Raw genomic sequence first — 20,519 nt, forward strand, 5'->3', positions numbered from 1 at the left:
TCTCTCTAGGTACCGGGTATTTCCTCTTAACTCCTCCAGACCCCTTGTCCAAACCCACACTCCCTCCAAGCCCAGCCTCCCTTCTCCCTTCCCAGCGTGCCTTTTCTCCCTCCCCCCCTCCCAGCGTGCCTTTTCTCCCTCCCCTGAGCTCCTGTTGAATTTAGGGACAGGAAGAGGCTCCTCACCCACTCGTCTGCGCTCTCTCTGCTGCGTGTGCCTTCTCTCCTTTTTCCCGCGAACGCACTCAGGATTGTTGACACGCGTAGCTGGCCACTGTGCTAAGCCGTCCACGCCTTATGGACATTCTGCCTTTTTGAGACGGTTGGAGGAGTCGAGGCCTGGGAACCTGGCTGCAATTGCACAGCTAGTACATGGGAGAGCTGGGCCTGCAGTCCTCAGTCTAACTCCTGTCCCAAGCTCTCCATGGCAGCACTGCCTTCCTGGGTGTGGGAGTTGTAAAGACAGGGCTTGCCCTTTATGGATGCAGTAGGGGGTACTGGGGAAAATGCACATTTGGTAGCAAGCAGACCTGGATTTGAGTTCTGGTTCTGGCCCTTATGGGGACTGTGTCCCTGGACAAGTTACTTACCTCTGTGCCTCTTTTCCCTCTTCTGGAACATGGGCATAATGACGCGTTAGCGAATTATACTAATTATTCATTGGAGCAGATGTCCAGAGCCTTGCCCATGGGGAGGGTTCCCTGTGTGTTATTTCTCTTCTCTTCTGCTACTCTCAGAAGCACACGGCGCACGCCCCTCGCCCCAAGCTGGGCGCCTTGTTAAGAAACAAATCCTTGAGGGCCGATAGGTTGAACCTTTACCACCGTGACCACCTCTGGTCCCTGATGTCACACCGTGGGATGTACGAGACAAATTCCCCAGGGGCCCAGAGCAGTGGAACTTCTCACTGATAAGGATCGGAGCCTTTCCCGAAGGGAATTTTAATACATGACGGAGGCAGAAAGAGGCCGTCAGGAGGGCAGGGTGGGGAGGTGGAGAAGGATATTGAAGCAAAGAAAAAAATCACAGCCGGCACACAATTGCTTCTAAATTAACTGGGTCTCCCGGGAGCTGTCAGTTCCTCCTAAACCCTGCACAGCCACTCGAGTCTGGAAAGCTGAGCGCGAGGGGAACCACAGGCTGGCAAAGCAGCGGGCGGTGGTTTAGCAGTGGTTTTACTTTGGAGGTCGGAACCACAGAGCATCGCAGGCCAGTGGGAGGGAGAGAGCGAGCCGTCGGAGGCCCCCGGAGGACGCGAGGATGCACCTGCTGCCAAGCCACCTGGCCCTCACTGCCCGCAGCTCCGAGGAAAGCCCACCAGGGAGGGCTTCCAGCCAGCGGGCCTGGACGGCGAGGCTCCGCTATTAATAAGAGGGGCTATTTATACCGGCCTCTTTCAAAACTGCACTCGGATCACGTTACTGCTGCCTGGCCCAGGAATGCTTCATGTGGGTGCTGTCGTGTGCTTTCCAGGGCTGTTGACCTAAAATGTTCCTGAAGGCGGCGAGGAAGGCTGAGTGTGCCCTGCCTCTGGGTATTTATGGCTCACCCTCTGGTGTCCCAGGCTTCTGCTCTCCCCCCTCCGTGTGTGCGTGTGTGCGGTGTGTTTAAGGGCGGGGTGAAATCCCGAGGGGGTGTCGTGTGAGGCACTGCTTTTTGGCTATGAATTACCCCCACCTGTTAAGCATTTAGTATACATCTGGCTCTCTCCTGGGCTGTTAGATTTAGTGATTTCAGCCAGATCCTGCCAAAACCCTGTGAAGTTGGTGCTCGTACTTTGCACATACTGGGGAGATGGAAGCTAAGGCACAGTGAGGTTAAGTGACATGCCAAAGGCCGTTCGATCGGTAGGGGTAGGCTGGGGGTTGAATGGACCCGGGTCTGTCTGATGTAAAAATCTGAGCTAATCCCCTCCAAATAACCCCTGCTCTGCTGTGCTGTAACTGGGCCTCAGTTTCTTCTTTTAAGGTGAGGTGATGATTTAATGCCTTCCTTAGAGGGTTGACATGTCATTCAGTGAGACGTGGCACTTTATAAAGCCCTCAGCACAGAGCCTGGCACATAGAAAAGCGTGTGCCCTTGTTGTTTATAAGTGCTGACTTCAAGTAACTATATCCTATGTCACGATATTAAAATAACTGTATCCGGCCAGCTGGTATACACACTATGTCATAAGTCTTGCCAAAGTCGTTATGTAGTCTGCCTTATTCTCAAGTAGCTGAAAACACTAATAACAGTTATTGATTAAGTGGCCCTGACTCCTACCTGCTACTGACGACTTTCTCCTGCTTGAGAAACAAAACGAACTGACGTTCCAACCCCCGGCTCAACTTTGACTGTTATTAGTGGCAGTTCCCTTTGTGTTTGGAAACAACCAAACTGCCTACGAATTGGCGGATCGGCTAAATAAATTATGGTTCATTCATACCGTTCATCCCAGCCGAGGAGCGGTCCACTGCTGGTTAAAAGAATTAGGGAGATTTCCAAGATCTATTACTAAGGGGAAAACTGGTACCGAACAGTCTGTATAACACACAAGCATCTGCGTGAAAGAAAAACACGTGTCCATCCCTAGTAGCCGGCAGCTGGAGGAGGCCGACCAGAGGCCTGGAGGGCAAGGAAGCTGTATATTTCAATATGTATTCCTGGTGTTCTTTTTTTGAAACAGTTTGAAATTTTACTGTGTGCTTTTCTCAGCTATCTGTATATAAATAAATATGGCCAAAAATTTTGTAAAAACCAGAAAGCACTGTAAGTCAGAATGACCCGTGGGTTTGTTTTTCGTTGTTTCTTGATGCCTAATTCGATTGAGGCAGTCATAGTAATGAAAGTCCTCAGAAACATCCTTTTTTAACATTTTGCATCTTGCAGAATGTAAAAGCTTCCTATAAACCAAGTCGAGGACGTAAATGGGAGTTTCAGAGAGAGCTGAGGGGGCCCAGGAGGGTGGGAAAGGCCCACCTCCACGTCTGCCCAGGGGGGGCCCCCACCCCCACCCCCATATCTTTTTCACACCTTTTCCAGCTGCAGGGTTGGGCCACAATTCGAGGTCTGATGCTGCTGGAGCACTTCTCGGTCCTGAATCATCAGGAAGAGTTTCAGTTATAGAAGCCAGATATTTTAGAAGGATTTTTAGGGCCTTGGATGGAAGCAAGTTTGGGGGGGAGTCTGAAGTGGGGGAAGATTGCACAGCCCGAGATATTCAGAAGATTTCATCAAACACAATCCTAAATTCCGACAGTGTCTTTACGTGTGGAGACTGTGCTGAACTTCCCGAGGGCCCTTCCCCGCCCAGCTCTGGCTGTGCTATTTTTGACGGGTCTCTATTTCAGTCTGGCAAGTTGGTCGTGTCTCAGTGCGAGTTGGTCCTCCGTTGCCTTCTGAGGGTAGTGTTCTGGTTTCAACAAGGGGCAGAGTGAACAAAGAGAGAGCCAGCCGTGGTGGAGCTGACTTAGATTTACTAGCGGTTCTTTTTAAGTAGAAATGATCCAGAAGTAAGCTAGCCTTGTAGATCTTCTCCTTTGAGCTCCATCTGACCTTTTCATAAATCCAGCAGCCCTGCTGAGATCAGAGCGTGCGATTTCTGCCTCATCCTGTTGACTCCGGGCTGCTGATCCAGACCTAAAATGTCCTGTTCGCCTTCAGCACTGGTCCACGGCACCTGCGCACTCTGCTTCCAGCATTTGGGTCAAGATATGAGATATTACCATGATGCCCCTTCTCCTTGTTCATTTAGTATTCTGTGTGATTGGGTGGAGCAGTTTGTCATATGTGCAGCAGGGGTGGCCTGAGACCGAGCTCATTCAGCCAGAGTTCCCCTGCAGTAAAGTCCATACTGTTCATTTTGGGTTTAAAATCAAGTCCAGTCCTAAGCAACTGCAGTGCAGTTACCACGTTACCCAAGGAATTACCGGCTTTCTGCCTGCTGGCCTTTTCGCTTGTGGCTCTCCTTTGATTTGAAATTTAGAGAACTTACCTGTAAGGTGGGGAACAGTACTAGTACCTGGTTCCAACCTCAGAGGTGTAGCGATGCAGTGACATAATACTGTAGAGTTGCTACTGTCGCTATAAATAAGTAGAGGTAATGGTTAAGAACCTAAACTTTGGGGCTAGACACACAGGGCCACTGCCTTTTACTACTGGTGACCTTGGGCAAATTACTTAACATCTTAGTGATTCAGTTTCCCCATTGGTACAATGACATTGTTCATGGGGCCTGCCTTGTAGGGCTCTAAAGACGCGTCAGTGTACTGAAAGGCTCTTAGAGTCGTACCTGGCGCATAATAAGCCCTCAGTAAGTTAGCTGCCGCTATTATTATTATGACCCCCCTACATCTGTGTTGGAGAGTAAATCTGTAAGAAATGAAGAGTTCTTAAGCAAGCTGCCTTCTTGGCAACAGGCCCCTGACCTTAGTTTCCCTTGCTCTGATAAGATCTGAGGCTGTCTTCTAGTAACATGTGCATTTACGGTACTGTGAAGATTTATTAGTAGAGATTCATACTGATGGAGAGTTTTCAGCATCCCTGTACCGAGATAGGAAACAGATCGCAGCAGGGGTGGAGAGATAAAAGGTGAAGGAGAAGCAATCTGATTTAGGGGGCAGTCAGATAAGAGACTGTTAAAGTAATTAATTGTCTCCTTCAACACACAAACAAGGGCCCTTTAAGTGGAGAAGGGATTTGCCGCGTGGTATGGATCTGCTTTCTCTCTGCCAGATGCTTCAGTCATGAAGCTATTGAAACAGACATGCTGTGTCCCTCAGCCCAGTAATTGCCAAGCTTCATCTCTAACTAGCTTTGGCACTGAAGAAGGCAAATGGGATAATTCAAGGCCTTTTCCCTTTTTTTAACCCTATTCATGTCTATAAAAGATGGCAGACAACCAGATTATTCTATTCAAGCAAACACTAGCTGTAAACTTGTATGAATACAGCTGTCATTTCAGTGGCCTTGTCTTCAAACCATAACAAGATGCTCTGTGTAAGACATACTCTGCAAAAATGAGAGTAAGATAACCTAGCTTTATCCTTGATTCTGCATCCCAGATACAGTTTCTTTCCAGCCCATCACCCGGCAAAAAGCCTGAGCGCTGCTTTGGCTTTCCTAAGGATTTTTGCACTCACTTTGCAAGCCTGATTTTCGATTCTCTTCTCAGATTTGGAAATACATGTCCATGTAAGGAGGCCAGATTCCGGAGCCTGTGGGGGCGGACCAGGCGAGCTGTGTTCTGGTTCTCGGGCTTCCCCTTCCATTAAGAGTCATGAACTATGGAAGTACAGATTTAGAATATTCGAGCGGGAAGGGAGCTTGGGAAGCATCTGTGGTCTGAGGAGGATTTTCCAGTTGTCTGCATGCAAAAGTGTGTGTGTATATATCCGTTATACGGATATATTCCTGGGAAACGTGTCTGGAGACTTCATCAGAGTTCAGAGAAGCTGGAATCTCAAATAGATGAGAATCTCCAAGTCCAGCTCCTTTGCTGTTGTACAGATGAGGCATTGGAGTAGTTGGCCCACGTGTCCCAGCGCCAGGAACCCAACAGGAGTGCACGAGTCTTTGGCGCAGGGTCCGAGCGTGTTGCCCTTTGGTGAGGGCAGAGCCGTGTCAGGGATGTGTACAAAAACAACCAGGAGGGGGCGGTCTTTCCTCCCCAGATCCTTTTCTGACTGTTTCAGCCCACAAGGAGTTCTCTCACTGGGGGTCTTGAGGGCGCTGTCGTTCGCAGTTCGCAGTCTGTTAGTCTTGATTTCTGAGCTAGATTGGAAGCTCCTAGAGGACGGGAGCCATCTCCTGAGTATTTGTTCACAAACTCTGGGTGTGGTAAATAATTGGCTTTTGTGACCTGGCATGAATTCTCTCCCGTTGACAACTTGCTTTTAAATTCTTTATCTCGTATTCAGCATTACAACATAGCAGTCTTCCCATGGGCAACTCAGCACTGTTTTTTTTTTTTTTTATTTCCCTTTTATGTCTGTGATTTCTTACTCTTAATTTGAATGATTCATTTCTTCTTGTTGTCATTACAGGTACCTCAATAACAATGAGTTGACAGCCATACCGTCGCTGGGTGCGGCCTCATCTCGTATCCTCTCTCTCTTTCTGTAAGTGGTACCATTTGGGGGACCCTGGACTGTGTGGGGAGGCCATGGTATCATCTTGCTGACATTTGGTGGCAGGGCAACTCGTGTTTCTGGGCTCACTGGTTAAAAAAAAAAAGGGGCCTTTCTCCATGTAGCTCTAATGATTATAACGAAAGCCTTGCTTGCTCTTTTGGGGTGTGTAGAATTAAAACCCAGAAGTTTTGCCTCATCTCTAATTTGGGGGGAAATTATCTTTTTAATGCCCAGGGGTACATAGAATTAAATTTCTCTGTCCTAGTGGTTAAGCTGCAATTTGAGTGAATAAACCCAACTTAAAAGAAGCTGTGTACACGATAAGACAGTAGGCTCATCTTTGTGGTAATGAATTTGGGAACGTGACTCCACTCACTTTCATGGCTTAAAAAAAAAAAAAAAAAAAAAAACCACCAGCCTTCTGAAATCAATATAAAAGTAAGGAATTCGTTGTCATGGTCAAGTGTTAGACAACATACAGCCTGTCGATTATTATAGACAACACACTGGAGATGAAAAAGGGTATAAAGAGAGTTAAATGAGAAAGAAGGGGAGGTAACTGAGAGTTACCCCACTTCTTCAGCAGTCAGGTGGAGGCGTTTGCTTGTTTAAAACTCGCCCAGAGGTCTTTCCAGATAAACCAGTCACAAGTCCAACAATTTTCTAGACCAGATTTTAGTGACAGCTCCCCCAGCAGAGCGCCTCCCTCTTCACACCTAATTTCCTGTTCCCACTCCAGCCCCACTGGTTTTTATTTGATTTTGATTTTGCTGGTGTTATAACTGGTCTGCTCACCTGTGGGTATCTCTTGTCGACCCTGAGCCAAGCAGAGGGACCTGGTGGGAAGGAGTCATCCGTCTGATGGCTGGTGCAGCTTTCAGATCTCCGGGTTTTGCTGGCCACAGGCCCTGCGTTCTGGAGATGCCCTGTCCTTGTGAAACATGGTCTCGGGCTCAACCCTTTTCAAGGCACTGTGGGGTTGGGGAGCAGGAGGTTAGAATCGTGGCCCAGCCTTGTGTCCCGGACAGACAGATTCACCTCTCTGAACCTCATTTTCCTCATCTGCAGAATGTGTTCTTGGCCCGCTGTACACATGGGGGCAGTGAGCCCGAGGTTCAAGGCGAGTGTGATGTATATGACGCTCCTACCGTCCTGCACAGCCAGAGGAGGGGTTTGACAGATGGCGGCGGGCTGCTGGCTGGTAGCTAGTTGTCACCTGGCCCCTTGGGCCTTGGCACGATCTCACCTTTAAGGCCACAGGGTCTGTGAGTCACTTCTTGTACCTGTGAAATGCTGGCGCAAAGGACAGGACGTAGCTCTTTGTCCCAAGATGGACAGTCAAGGATCTGACTCTCTTTTTGTACCCATTTGGCCTGAGGGGTCTGGCATCTGGAAAGTGTCTCATTGCTCGTTAAATTAAATGAGTCACCCTTACCTGAGGCCAGTTAGGGACATGTCAATCCTGGTATGTGTATAGAGCAATGCACCGGAAGACGCTTTTAACTCCTTGCTATTTAAAGGATGGTTCTTGGACCAGCAGAGTCCTATCGGCACTGAGCTCGTTAGAAATGCGGGATCTCAAGTGTCATCCCAGCCTTGCTGAGTCAGAAGCTGCCTTCACAAGGGCTGCTGGCCACCTGCCTACTTGTTCAAGTTTGAGAAGCACTGCTTTCCCTCCCCTTGGTTGGGAAGCCAGGGCCAGAGAGAACATCTTTGTGTTACCAGACAGGAAACCAAGGCTGCCTGAGTTCCTGTAAGGTGCGAAATCGAGAGGTGAACCAAAACGGGGCCCAAATGCTCGTTCACTGCTCCTGTCTCTTCCCCCCGGCACAGCAGGCAGGAGTGTGGCAGGTGACCCGTCCTTGCCCCGAGGGCCCGTGGTGCTCTGAATCAGGCCATGCTCTGCTCACTAAAAATACATTTCTGTTCCTTGGCCGAAGTGTCAGGAGCAGTGGGGCTGCTTGGCCTTGTTCCTGCTATTCCATTAGACAGCATTAAAATATGTAAAGTAGGAAAGGAAAAAAAAAAAGACTCCTTCCTGGTTTTGATTCAGTTTGGAAAATGCAGGTTCGTATTGGCAGATACTACCTTTGGCCTGAAGCTGGTCTCCATCTGACTTGGTCAGTGATTTCTCTCAAAGTACAGACACTGAAGGGTCTTTATCTTCCTTCTCTCTGAGGGGCCTGTGTTCTCCAATCTTAGACCCCTGGATCTAGTGCCTGCAGAGTTAGGCTAGCAGGGTGACATCGGGGTAGCAGGATTATAGATAATTTTGCTCTCATCCTTCATGCCTTCCTGTATTTCCCGAGTGGGGCGTGCAAAAGACAGGGGAGAAAATAGCAGAGCGGGCAACAAACGAACATGATTTTCTCACATCTCCATCCACATGGTGATTGCAGCCGTCCAGGCTTTGAAGAGCATGTTTTGCTGGTGTGTTTGTGGCTTTTCAGAACCATAGCGGTAAAAGGTGTCACACGTTCAACAAACATTTAGTCAGTACCTTCTGTGCCCGTGCAGTTGGGGCCCAGAGTGACCTCGGAAAGATTCAGTGCCATCGCGTGTGGGAAGTTCCTGACATGATGTCTGCAAATGTGGTTGGTCAGTTAGCTTCATCAACGTTGACGCTGGTAGCCCTTAGTCTCCAGATTCTCCCCTTTGTGGGCAGGAGGAGGATGAGAAAAAGAATCAGAATGTGCAAAGGGCCCAGATGGCTGAGGCTGTCTGAATGAGAGGAGCTGGGACAGCTTTCTGGGGACAAGGTTGTGGGCAGGCGGGTCAGGGAACAGGGGGGACCAGGCATATATCCAGCGCTGTCTCTGACGGTGTTGTGACGTGGGACAGGGTGCTTTTTCCTCATCTGGTGAGTGAAGGGGTTGAAACACGTGGTAAAAGTACACTTGCAGCTTGTATATTCCTTCTGTGACTCAGAAACTGAGAGTTGGGGCAGTAATGTCACAAAAGAAATACCCCTGTCCTGTAACCACTGTTGCTGCCTTACGTCTTTCAGAAGTAGCAGCTTTGTGGTTTTCAGCTCAGACACCTGTAGTTAGGGACTTTTGCCTCTGGATTTTGTTTGCCTGTAGAAGTCGGCTCTTCATCTCTGTGTTTGGTTTCCTGTCTCCCGTGTCCTTGTCAGTAACCCTGGTTCCTCACTCACAAGACAGTGTTCTGATCCCCCAGATACCAGTGCCCTTCTTTGCTGAGGTCACACTTGGGAGGGCTTGTGTGGGAAAAGGGTTTGTTTCAAGTCCGGCTTTACTATCAGGGCCTCAAAACAGAGTTTTCTAGAGTTTGGGGAACTGGAGTCCTTCAGGAAAATTTCAGTTGGTTAATACTTTCTGATTAAAGGAATCAAATTCAATTAAAGTATTTGTCAAAGAGCGGATTTTTATTTGCATCGCGTTTGGTAGATAACGCCAAAGCCATTTGTCCTTAATAACCAAAAAGCATTAAACTCGAGGAAAGCTTTTAATAGGATTGGGTTGGAGCGAGGGAGCTAAATTTGATAAAACAGTTCTCTGAAAAAGAAACAGACTTTCGTTCAACAGGGACAGAATCTGCTGGTAGATTTTCACATTTGAGATTTTTTTTTTTTTTCTAATTCCAAGTCCAGGAAACTCAAGTTACGATTCCCACAGCAACAGTAATTTCGTGTGATGCATAAGATGCATAAGTGACGTTTCTGGGGAAGAAAAATTTCCAGTTTTCCTGTGGTGTTACTGCACTTGTATCACTGAGGAGATTGGTTCCAGTGGAAATGGTTGCGTTTTTTTTTCACTCCTAGGAATAAAAAGCTTGCTGTAAAATCGACTTTAGTTTTAAAAGCACAGCAGCTTTGTCTCAGGGGTATTAGCTGCAGCATATTTCCCATATGGCCCTTGGCTTTGTTCACGTAACTTCTTTTCCAGTTGGTGGTGTGTTTTGGACCCTGTCCCCTACCCATGCCTTGCCGCTCCCTCTCCCCCAAGCTGTGGCCTTGATCAGGTAGGAGATCTAGGCTAAGATTCCGTGCACACAATTACCTGTGACTTTGTCGTTGTGCTGTTAAAATTCTTAGGTTCTATGTTGCATTTGAAAACACATCAAAATACCTTTTACTTCGAATCTTCGGGGGGAAAAAAAAACTTTTCTGAAAACTATATATATATATATATATTTTTTTTGAAAATAGGATTTGCTTTTTTTTTTTCCTTAATTAATTAGTTAATTTATTTATTTAGGGCTGTGTTGGGTCTTCGTTTCTGTGCTAGGGCTTTCTCTAGTTGTGGCAAGCGGGGACCACTCTTCATCGTGGTGTGCGGGCCTCTCACTATCGCGGCCTCTCTTGTTGCGGAGCACAGGCTCCAGACACGCAGTCTCAGTAGTTGTGGTGCATGGGCCTAGTTGCTCCGCGGCATGTGGGGTCTTCCCAGACCAGGGCTCAAACCCGTGTCCCCTGCATTAGCAGGCAGATTCTCAACCACTGTGCCAACAGGGAAGCCCCTATATTTTTTTTTATCGAGAGAAAACTAACATAACATAAAACACTGTTTTATCGGATTTAAAGTGTATGGTCAGAAACCTTTAGTACCTCCTCACTGTTGTGCACCCCTCAATGCTGTCGAATTTCAGAACGTTGCCATCATCCCCAGTACAAACCCCCTACCCCTGAAGCCGTCACTTCTCCTATCCCCGTCCTCCCAGCTTCCTGGCAACCAGTAATTTGAAAACTCATCTTTTTTTTTTTCTTTTGAGAAAAGTATCTTTCTCTCTTGTTAGCAAAGTACCTGGAAGACTTAGAATATGAAAAATTTAAATGAAAACATCAGAGGCGGGTTGAACTATGTGGTTCTGTATTTTGCTGTGACCTCTTAGCTGAAGAAAAACTGATGCAATCAAAGGGATGGCGTATTTAACATCGCTTTATGGTAACTTCCAGAGAATAAAACCTGGAAGGAATGAAACCTGCTGTCCCGTCTGTGACCCCACTGGGAGCCAGTTAAGTGGGTGCTGCTGAGGGAGCACAAGGCGAGGCCGGGAGGGATGGAGGGAGCTCTTCTGGGCTAGGTCTGCTGGGGAAGTAAAATCAACAGCAGTATTTAACTCTCCGTGTGCCTAGCATACCCTCTAGAAAAAAAGGGCCAGATCAGTCTTTTTTACAGGCTCATTAATGGGAAGATCAATTCACATTAAAGCGTAATTAAAGAGTGAGCCTTAGGGCTGCCCTGGTGGCGCAGTGGTTGAGAGTCCGCCTGCCGATGCAGGGGACACGGGTTCGTGCCCCGGTCCGGGAAGATCCCACATGCCGCGGAGCGGCTGGGCCCATGAGCCATGGCTGCTGAGCCTGCGCGTCCGCAGCCTGTGCTCCGCAACGGGAGAGGCCACAACAGTGAGAGGCCCGTGTACCACAAAAAAAAAAAAAAAAAAAGAAGCGTGAGCCTTAGCAGGAGGCAGTGAGGATCTGGGCAGCCTCTTGGGAATGGGGAGAGGAATCCATTTCCCCGAGGGCCCAGCCAGGGATAAAGGGGCCCCGAACTCAACTTCAGAAAATTAGGTTGGGCTTCAGGACCCGAGCTGAGACTGGTAATTTTCAGGTGAAATTAAACTGAGTAATGAATAGTCACCTAGCATTGCTAAAACGTGTGTGTGTGCGCGTGCGTGCGTGCCTGCGTGCGTGTGTGCGTGGTCTTACAAAGTTGAGTGGTAACCTTGGACGGTGGAGCTCTTTATGTCCTGATACAAAGGTGGACCTATGGGGACTACAAGTGTGTGTACAAGGGGAGGTGGACGTCGAAACTCTCCCCAAGGTAAGGATTGTCCGTCCTTCCTGTGGGGGAATTTGCTGGACCATCCACGAATCATCAGGTTAAGAGTGGACTTAATCAAGTTTAATAGAAAATGTGGCAACGGGCAGTTCTTTCTGCATCCTGCTTCTGAGCGGCGTCCTCCAGTAGGAACCCAGGTTAGTCTAGCTGGTGAAGGAAGGCCAGTCAGCTTGGGCGTTGGTGTAAAAGTAAACCCCATCTGGGCCGTTGACATCTTATTCGCTGCAGGCCTTTGGACACACTCTCATCAGGATCGTGGAGTCAGTAGTGACTGAAACGCTTTAGGGAGAAACTGTGAACAAAGCTGTGTTTAAAAGGCCCCAAGTCAAGTGTGAATGAATCTCCGTGTTCCCTGAGCAGCCTGTAGCCGGTTCAGATCCCAGATGCTAAAGGGAAGCCAGGGCCCTAGTCAGAAAGCAGCACAACAGGAAAATAGATGTAAACCGGGGGCTTCGGTTCCTCTCTTCTGTGTCTTCAGAGACGTGCTCACTTTCTGCCTCGTTTGCCCAGATTTCTATGTGTGTGAACGGATTCTTTCCTCTGGGTAAAACGTCACACCCGTTCCCTTGGGAAATCATGGCTTCTCTCTATCACCTGTTCGGTTCTCAAACTAGACCATTTACCAGCATCACCTGGAAGGCTCGCTGGGCCACAGGATGGCTGGGCGCCAGCCCCAGTTTCTGATCCGGCAGGTCTGGGTGAGGTGTGACTAAAGAATCTGCTTTGCTCACAAGTTCCTAGGTGATGCTGTTGCTACTGGTCTGGGAAGCTCCCACCCTTGGAGAACCACTACCTGAGCTTCTGTAGTAATGTGGTGGGGGGCAGGGTGGTGTCCTTAGCAACCACGCTGCTGAGCCTTTGGAAGGCAGTAAATTATTTAGACAAATTCCCCTTGTCACCGGTATGGGCACAGGCATTTCTTTGGGACAGTGGGGCTCCAAGCCCTGGTTAAGGTATTTATTTCCGAGCAAAGTGCTGGGGGCAGTGGACTCGGAGCTAGCGTGGGCAGCACGGCTCTGTCCCTGGCCGCGGTTTGAGGCCCACGGCTGTTATCAATTTGTCTCTGCTTAATTGACTGTTGACTGGCGATCACGTAGGCCTCCCCATCAGACCTTCACGAGTCCCTGGGAGGCAGGGAGCCTCTTCTGGCAGGAGATCTGTACCCATCTCCACGCGGGTATCAGCAGCTCTGCTTACAGCTGTGCCTCCCGGCCGGGAGCCGCTTTTAGCACCGCTTACCTTTCTGCTAATTATCAGTCACTGTTATCAGATACAACTTTACCCTCGACTGAGACTTGAAAGGTGCTGCTTTGTTCCAGGCGAAGCATCTAGAAGGTGAGCACAGCCATGCTCGTCTGCCCTGATGGGGGAATCAGAACTCGGGGCCCACACCTGTCCTCCACCCTGCGTCCAGTCATGGCCCCGATCCTCACCTCCTGTTTTCTGGCCTTCTGCCCCCGGGAGGCTGACCTTCTGGTTGTCGGTGAGCGCCAGAAATGAAAGGAAAGTGGAGGAAGCTGAGACGGGGGCCCAACAGGGATGTGTGCCAGCGCGCGCTCCACGTGAAGCCCAGGACAGACAAACGTGCCCCACGGGCCAGAGTCCCTGCCCTCAAGGGACTCGCAGTCTAGTTGCAGAGAAGGATGAGTTAGCAGGCAGTTGTCATACCAGCCAGGGCCTGGGAAGTTCTCAGGGGCTCCTGGCCGCCGTCGCTGATGGGGTGCAAGACGGGGAAGGTTCCCAGACAAAGTGACCTGTAAGGTGTATACCTCCTTTCTCTCCCCCCTGCAAGATGGGCAAGTGAGGTGCTCGGCCAACACGCTGGCCAGTTGGAGGAGTGCTGGGAGAAGGGCTCATAGGACATGGCTGCTTCCCTTTTAAGGCCAGTTTGCTCCCCATTTACCCCTTTGTCAACAGGCAGGCTGCTCTGAAGGGCCAGGAAGCTTCTGTTGGAAGGCAGAGCGGGACCCCTGGTTCTCAGACCCGCAGGCTCATCAGACTCTGGGCACCATGAGTGAGCTTCAAAATAGAAAGTTTACTGGAAACCCAGTACACAAAGACAGCAGCTCTGTGTCCCGGAAGCTTCCCAGGACTTCTGTAGTGCGGACTGCCTCTTGCCCCGAGTCTCAGGGAGCCTTTCGCTGGGAAAGGAACCGCTGAGGCCTCCGCGGCGAGCCTGCCAAATTACACACAGTCCTGACTTGTCATTTTCCTTCTCTCTTTTCTTTCCTTTTTTTTTCTTCTTTCTTTGAGACTGGGGGTGGTAAGGGAGCCAGATGAGCGGTCCATCTGCAAACCATTTGCTGCGAAAGGGAAGGGAATGCCAGCTGTGGAGTCTGGGGAGCTGAGGGAGGGGCTCACCCGTGCAATAGGAACTTGGTCACGGAGGTCATTGCCTTTTTTGGGAACTCGGTAGCTTAGGGTCTGTCGTTGAGAGTTGGCCTTTGTTGTGTGTTTGGTTTTTTTCTTCCCCTTCTCTGTCTCATTTTTTCTGATGACCGTGTAAGTTTTAAATAGAGTCCAAGACCCAGTGGGAATGGGGATGCTGGTGCAGCATGGATGGTCTTGGAGGGAAGTACCTCCTTCCAGCAGTGGGTGCTGAAAGCACGGCAGGGCCGTGTGACCCGGCAGCGCGGGGAAGGGAAGCGGAGCTGCTTTGTCCATTGCACAATCTCCCGTGTGAAAGGAGCTGGCCCCCGCCCATATCCACAGCCTCCTTCCAGCCAGGCCGTTTCCTCCCCCTCCCCCTGCACTCCCACTTCCTGCAGGTGGCTTCTGTAATCCACTTACCCCGGGGGAAGCGTCGCCAGCGTGTGCACCTAATCCGAAAATGGCCAGCTCGACTTTGACCCCCGTGGTGACCTTGCAGAGAAGGCCAGGCCAGTTGTGTCTGCTCACACCTGGGAGCCATTTTCAGCTTTTACAGCCCAAGTGGAAGAAATGTGTTTGTATTTATGCCAGCCCTTCCTTTCATAAGGCCTTTCGTTGTTGGGCAATACGGAGGGACTATTAGATTCCCCCTGCCTGTTCAAAGGCAAGGGTTTTTAGAGACAGGTTAGTTTACCCAGTGAATTAAGTCGAGTCATGCGAAATGGCCAGATTTTCTAGTTCAAAAATGGTCAAAACATCAGCAGTCTCATCGTGGTTCAGCCTCTTGAGATGGAAAATTGCAGCGGTCACTGTATGTGGTACACAGTCGTTGTCAGGCATTGCTCTGTGTGCCTCCCCAGGCCTCACCTCATTATATTGCCTCTGCAGTCCTAGGAGGCACAAGGTCTGTTGTTACGCACTTTGTACAGATGACACGCCTGAGGCACAGAGAGGGCAAGACACTTCTCTGAGGTCACACAGGAGGTGGTAGAGGTGAGTCTTGGTCTCATTTCTCTGCACCTCTGGGGTTTGTGTGCTCACTGTACACAGGGAAATGTGTGGTCTGGGGGCCTGGGAGGGTCTTGTCATTTTCACGTGCTGACATATCAAATTGTGTTAAGAGGGGTGCGCCTTGGGACTGCGGCCAGTAGGCTCTGGTGTGGATGAGAGGCTGCACCCCACGCATGGGCGTCTCTTCAAGTCGTGTGCCTGCCTCGGAACGTTGGGCAGCCCTCGGTATGATTTTCATTAACTGATGCAGAGTGACGGGGAGTCCTCCTGCCCTGAAGATTAGCCTGACCCTCCCCTCACCCCCCCAAACACACCCTGCTGGGTTATTCTGACTGATTCTGGTCGCCCGTCTTGTAAGGGTGCAGGGAGGAAGACTCGCCTTGCCGTCAGGTCTCTGCAGCGCCCAGGCCTGTTCAGTTGTGCCAGCAGCTCTTCAGACAGTGGCCCTCTGCCCTCCAACACATCACTTCGAGGCGAATTCCTCCGCAGTTTCCTCACTTCCTGGACGCCTTTCAAACCCAAACGGCTGAAATAAAGGTGCCAATTTGTAGTTCTTTCTTCCCAACCCCTTCAACCAGGAGGGGGAATTGTGTGCTACCAAGGATGGCAGGGCTGTGGGATGCAGCCAGGTGGCCCTCCTGGGAGGTCCTCTCTGGGGGCTGCTGGTCTCTGCTCAGCTGTATGGCTGTAGGGTCTTTGAGGGCAAAGAAGCTCTTCATCAGTGGGTAGGGCTGTGAGAGGCGGGCTGCTGTGAATCAGTTTGTAAAGACCGGGGCTCCTTCCCCAAGTAATACAGGGAGAAGGCAGGTGCCAGTGGATGTCTTCACCTTGCAGTGTGTCGGACATCATAAGCGCCTTATAGAGAGGGGGCAGTTCTGCACAGTGGTTAAGAGGAGGCTCTGGATCCACTGCATCTGGATGTGAGTCCTGCCTCCATCGCCTGTCCTGGTTCTCTGGGGCCTCAGTTGGCTCCACTCGTGCAATGGTGTTGGCTGTGAGGATCCGCTAAATACTCCGTGTCTCAGCACAGGGTCTGGTGTCTACTGAAAGTGCACCAGGTTGGAGACACTGTTCTATCCCTGACCCATCAAGGGCCTTCTGGGCATGGATGGAGCTGACCCTGCTTTGCGCTGCTGTGTTCCAAGGGGCATTGGTGGGTATTCTCCACCCTGAACCGGGAGGCCTGGTGTCGGAGGCAGGGGTAGAGGCTCTTCACGTCCCCTGAAAATGGACTCTGCTTGCAGATACCTGTTGTGGTGTGGCTCGCTCTCTTGTGATAGACAGATAATCTCCATCCTTGTGTGTGTGTATGTGTGTGTGATTTAGCTTAGCTTTCTCGTGTATTAATTCCCTCTATGGGAACTGTTGCGTGCACCAGGAGTGTTGATTTCCCTCCTCTCTTATCGCCCGTTCCTCTACCTGGGACAGGTGCAGCAAGCCGCAAAGCACTCTGCAAATACCTTAGCAGTGGCTCCCATCCTTGGCTGCACAGTAGAAGGACCTGGGGAACTTGAACAAGCCTAGAAGCCCGGGCCACATCCCAGGGCAGGTTAAAGGAGAACCTTGGGGCTGGAGGGCTGTTGCGGGAGGGACATTGGTGTTTTTTGTTTTTTGTTTTTTTTAAGCTCACCAGTTCCTTTCAACATGCAGGCAGAAATTTTAATGAGCCACAGCTGGGCACATGCAAGTGAAAGGTTTTGTCCCCTTCTCTCCTTCCCTCTGATACCTGTCACTTAACATACTCAGGCTCCCCTGCCTTCTTGACTTTCACACCTTCTTTCTTTCTTTCTTTCTTTTTCTCTCCAAGTAGAGGAAAAATAAATACTAAGGCTGACCTTTAATTTAGCATTTATGATTCTCGGGGGGGAGGGGCCTGTGAAAGGTTTTAGTTACCACTTTTACCACCGATTTAATGGGAAGATACTGCAAAGTTAGCCATTCAAAATGAGTGAGAGAGGCTCTTGGCTTTGTCGTGTGTGGGGCAGCGTGTTTGGCCTGGTGAGGCGTGACCACGTCGTTGGGTGATCACAGAACTTGATTGTGGATTTGCCGCCTCAACTGGGGTATCTCCTTCCCCCGAGAGGCAGACCACCCATCTCTCACTTGCATTCCGCCTATAAATCAGAGAAGAAGCATTTATGATGGTGGGGGAAGAAAACCCTCTTTATAGTGAAACAATAGGCAAAACTTACCTCAGACTCTTTATAAACCTTTTTCTTTATCATTCCGAAAGTCAGGCTTTGCTCTTCTTAAAAACAAAAAGAAAACGTAAATATAAGCCATAGAAAGTGAAGCTTTCCCTCTAACCCCACCCAAAAGCTGTGTTGTAATACAGCAGAATTCTAGTGCTGACGTTCAGCTTGGATAATTATCTGTTGGTATTTTGTGAGGGTTGTTTTGGAATTGGCCCCTTCAACAAGTCACAAAGAGTAATTAGAATTTTGGAAATAAGGGGAAAAATTCCCTTGGACTTTTTGGGAATGTGACGTTTTCTCCAAATCATGTGTGGTTCTTTTTTGTATGCAGAAAAACAGTGTTTATCAGCACGCAGAGTGAAGTTTTTCTGCCTCGTTTTGGGGAATCCGTGTGAGGACTGGCCATTCCAGGGGTTCCCTCTCCTCCTGGCCTTGCCGACAGCAGTGATAAACGCTTTCACCACCCGAGGCTCCTTATAGGCCAGGCCGGCCCCTGCCTGCCTCCCTCGTTCTCTAGTGTGTGTTAGCAAGAGCCGTGATTTGGGGATGCTCCAGCAATTATGTGGCTCCAAACAGCCACACGCCTGTGGTTCTTACGCCTGTCTTCACTTTCCCCCGTTCCCTGAAAAGCAGTTGTAGCTCCTGGGAGGCTCAGTAAATTGTCCAGGGAGAGAGGGATTCAGAAAGCAAAGTGCTGGGCTTCCCTGGTGGCGCAGTGGTTAAGAATCCGCCTGCCAACGTAGGGGACACGGGTTCAAGCCCTGGTCCAGGAAGATCCCACATGCCACAGAGCAGCTAAGCCCGTGCACCACAACTACTGAGCCTGTGCTCTAGAGCCCGCGAGTCACAACTACTGAGCCCGCGAGCCGCAACTAGTGAGCCTGCGCTCTAGAGCCCGCGAGCCGCAACTGCTAGAGCCCGTGCTCTGCAACAAGAGAAGCCATGCAATGAGAAACCCGTGCACCGCACCGAAGAGTAGTCCCCGCTCGCCGCAACTAGAGAAAGCCCGCATGCAGCAACGAAGACCCAACGCAGCCAAAAATAAATGAATAAAAAAAAGAAAATAACAAAGAAAGCAAAGTGCTGCTGTGCATTGTGGGTACCATCAGACCTTGAGGCCAAGGTTCATCTTGTCCCTGCCTAGTGGTCCCATGGGTCACTTTGGGGAAGAGAAAGCACATTGGTGAGGACCCTGCCTGCTTCTCATACAGCTGCTCCTTTATGGGCATTTGAGCAGAGAATATTGGTCCAGTCTCTCTTCACCTCCAGCTGGACACGGGGTGTTAGGGTGACTTCTGTGCTGGCAGGAAAACCGCCCTACACCATTCTCTTGTCAGGACATCACCCAACAAAGTGCTTCCTATCTCTTGAACTCAGAATGCAAGCCGTTCTCAGCGAAGTGGGTGCTGGTGCCCGAGGAACGGGGAGGAGCCATCCCTCCCGTGAACTTGGCCTCCCGCTCAGCTTCTAGCCCTGCCTCTGCCAGACATACCCCTACAGGGTCTTTCACGAGTCACCTCTCCACTTTGGGTTTCTGTTGCCTCAGCTGTAAGGAAAGGTCCTGGTCCCATATCACCCACACTTAACCAGGGTCAAGGACACACACGGCTACTTCCTCTCCTGCAGGCCTGGGGCGGCACCTGGGCTGCGTGTTCTCTGGAACAAACGTCCATCTCTAGTTGAGAACGTCTCTCATGGGTTCCTGGCAGGGGCTCAGATGCTTGTGAGTTCTGTCTAGTGGGCCCACTGAGCCCCCCATGTTGAGAAGCTGCTTAATTAGCACCCTAGCTCATCCTGGCCACTGCCAAACCTGGGACCCACACCTTGTTTCTGAAGGGGTCCTCACAGCCTTGGCTCCAGCGGCGTCCAGGCTTGGTCCTTCTCTTCCTCTCCATCCTCCCTCCCACATAAGCCCCGTAGAACTCTACCCTCACCGCCTGCCACTGCACACCTACCACCCAGTGGGGTGCCTGCCTTGTGGTGGCCCCGCAGTCAGTATTTGGTGAAGAAATGAAGGAAGGAGCCCTGTGGCTTCGTGTCACCTAAGGAGTAAAGTCTTGGGCTCTTTCAGAGTTGGCCCCTGGTTCCCTTTCTTCCCGGCATCTCCCCACTTCCTGCCTCGAGCTTTACATCAAGCTGCTCGTGATGGGAGCCCACACAGTCCGGGGCTCTGATTCCAGGCCTTGTTCGTGTTGTCACCTCTGTCTGGAATGGCTGTCCCTCCCCCAGCCGCCTCCACAGCACTGTGGCCCCATCTGTTAGTGTGCCCATCACATCTCTGTCTTTCTGTGTCTCCAGGGTGTGTTTTTTGGGAATTGGGGGGTGGGGAAAGGGGGTCGACCATACTACAGTCAAGTTTACCTTTTTCTTAGAGCAGCTGCACCTAACAGGCACCCCATACACGCTTGGCTGAATAAATAAATGAAGGACTAAATGAATGGGTTAGTCGAAGCATAGGGCAGATACTGGATAGTTTTAGACATTTATCGTCAAGGTAAAGGGACTCATTTGGGACAAGTAATAACAGAAATGATCTGTTGTGGCTTCCTAGAGGGCCTGGCTCTTTTCAGCCAAGAGAGAGGACTCGCTGTCCCTGACTTATTGAAAATCTGGGCGGCTGTTATAGGAGGGAAAGCAGTTGTAGAAACTACCCCGTGGAAGGCAGCATGGCTTAGGGGAGGTGTGCGGGCCCCGGGGTCCCATTGTCCAGGTTTGAATCCTTATCTGTTGCTTTCTAGCAGCAGCTTTGCAAGCCTCGGTTTGCTTAGATGTGAAACTGTCCTTAAACTGGCGTGGGTGTGTCAGGAGAAGGCCTCTCCTGGTCTCTGCTCACCTGTGAGTGGCCAACAGGTAGATTGGGGAATAGGCTTTTTCCAAAGTGAAGGTGGAGAATCACTGCAGATCCCTCTATGCATCCAGCCCATCCTGACTACTTCTCTGTAGTCAGGAAGTTCAGAAAACCCAGAGCTAAAGGTAAGCAGCCTTCTTTGCTACAGGATATGTAGGGCCTTTAGTAATGGGGGGGGG

At 50.2% G+C, this 20,519-nt stretch overlaps 1 protein-coding gene across 1 annotated transcript in view; it reads left to right on the forward strand.

Moving 5' to 3' along the window:
• LRIG1 (leucine rich repeats and immunoglobulin like domains 1) overlaps positions 1 to 20,519 on the forward strand; it is a gene marked incomplete at its 5' end in the record, with an annotated part of 119,192 nt that overhangs the window by 43,513 nt on the left and 55,160 nt on the right. Inside the window, one exon of the mRNA XM_024747059.1 lies at positions 6,026 to 6,100. Within this exon, the coding sequence (XP_024602827.1) occupies positions 6,026 to 6,100 (75 nt within the window). The remainder of the gene's footprint in view (positions 1 to 6,025; positions 6,101 to 20,519) is intronic.

This window comes from Neophocaena asiaeorientalis, unplaced genomic scaffold (assembly GCF_003031525.2).
Source record: "Neophocaena asiaeorientalis asiaeorientalis breed wild unplaced genomic scaffold, Neophocaena_asiaeorientalis_V1.1 scaffold130, whole genome shotgun sequence".
NCBI lineage: Eukaryota > Metazoa > Chordata > Mammalia > Artiodactyla > Phocoenidae > Neophocaena > Neophocaena asiaeorientalis.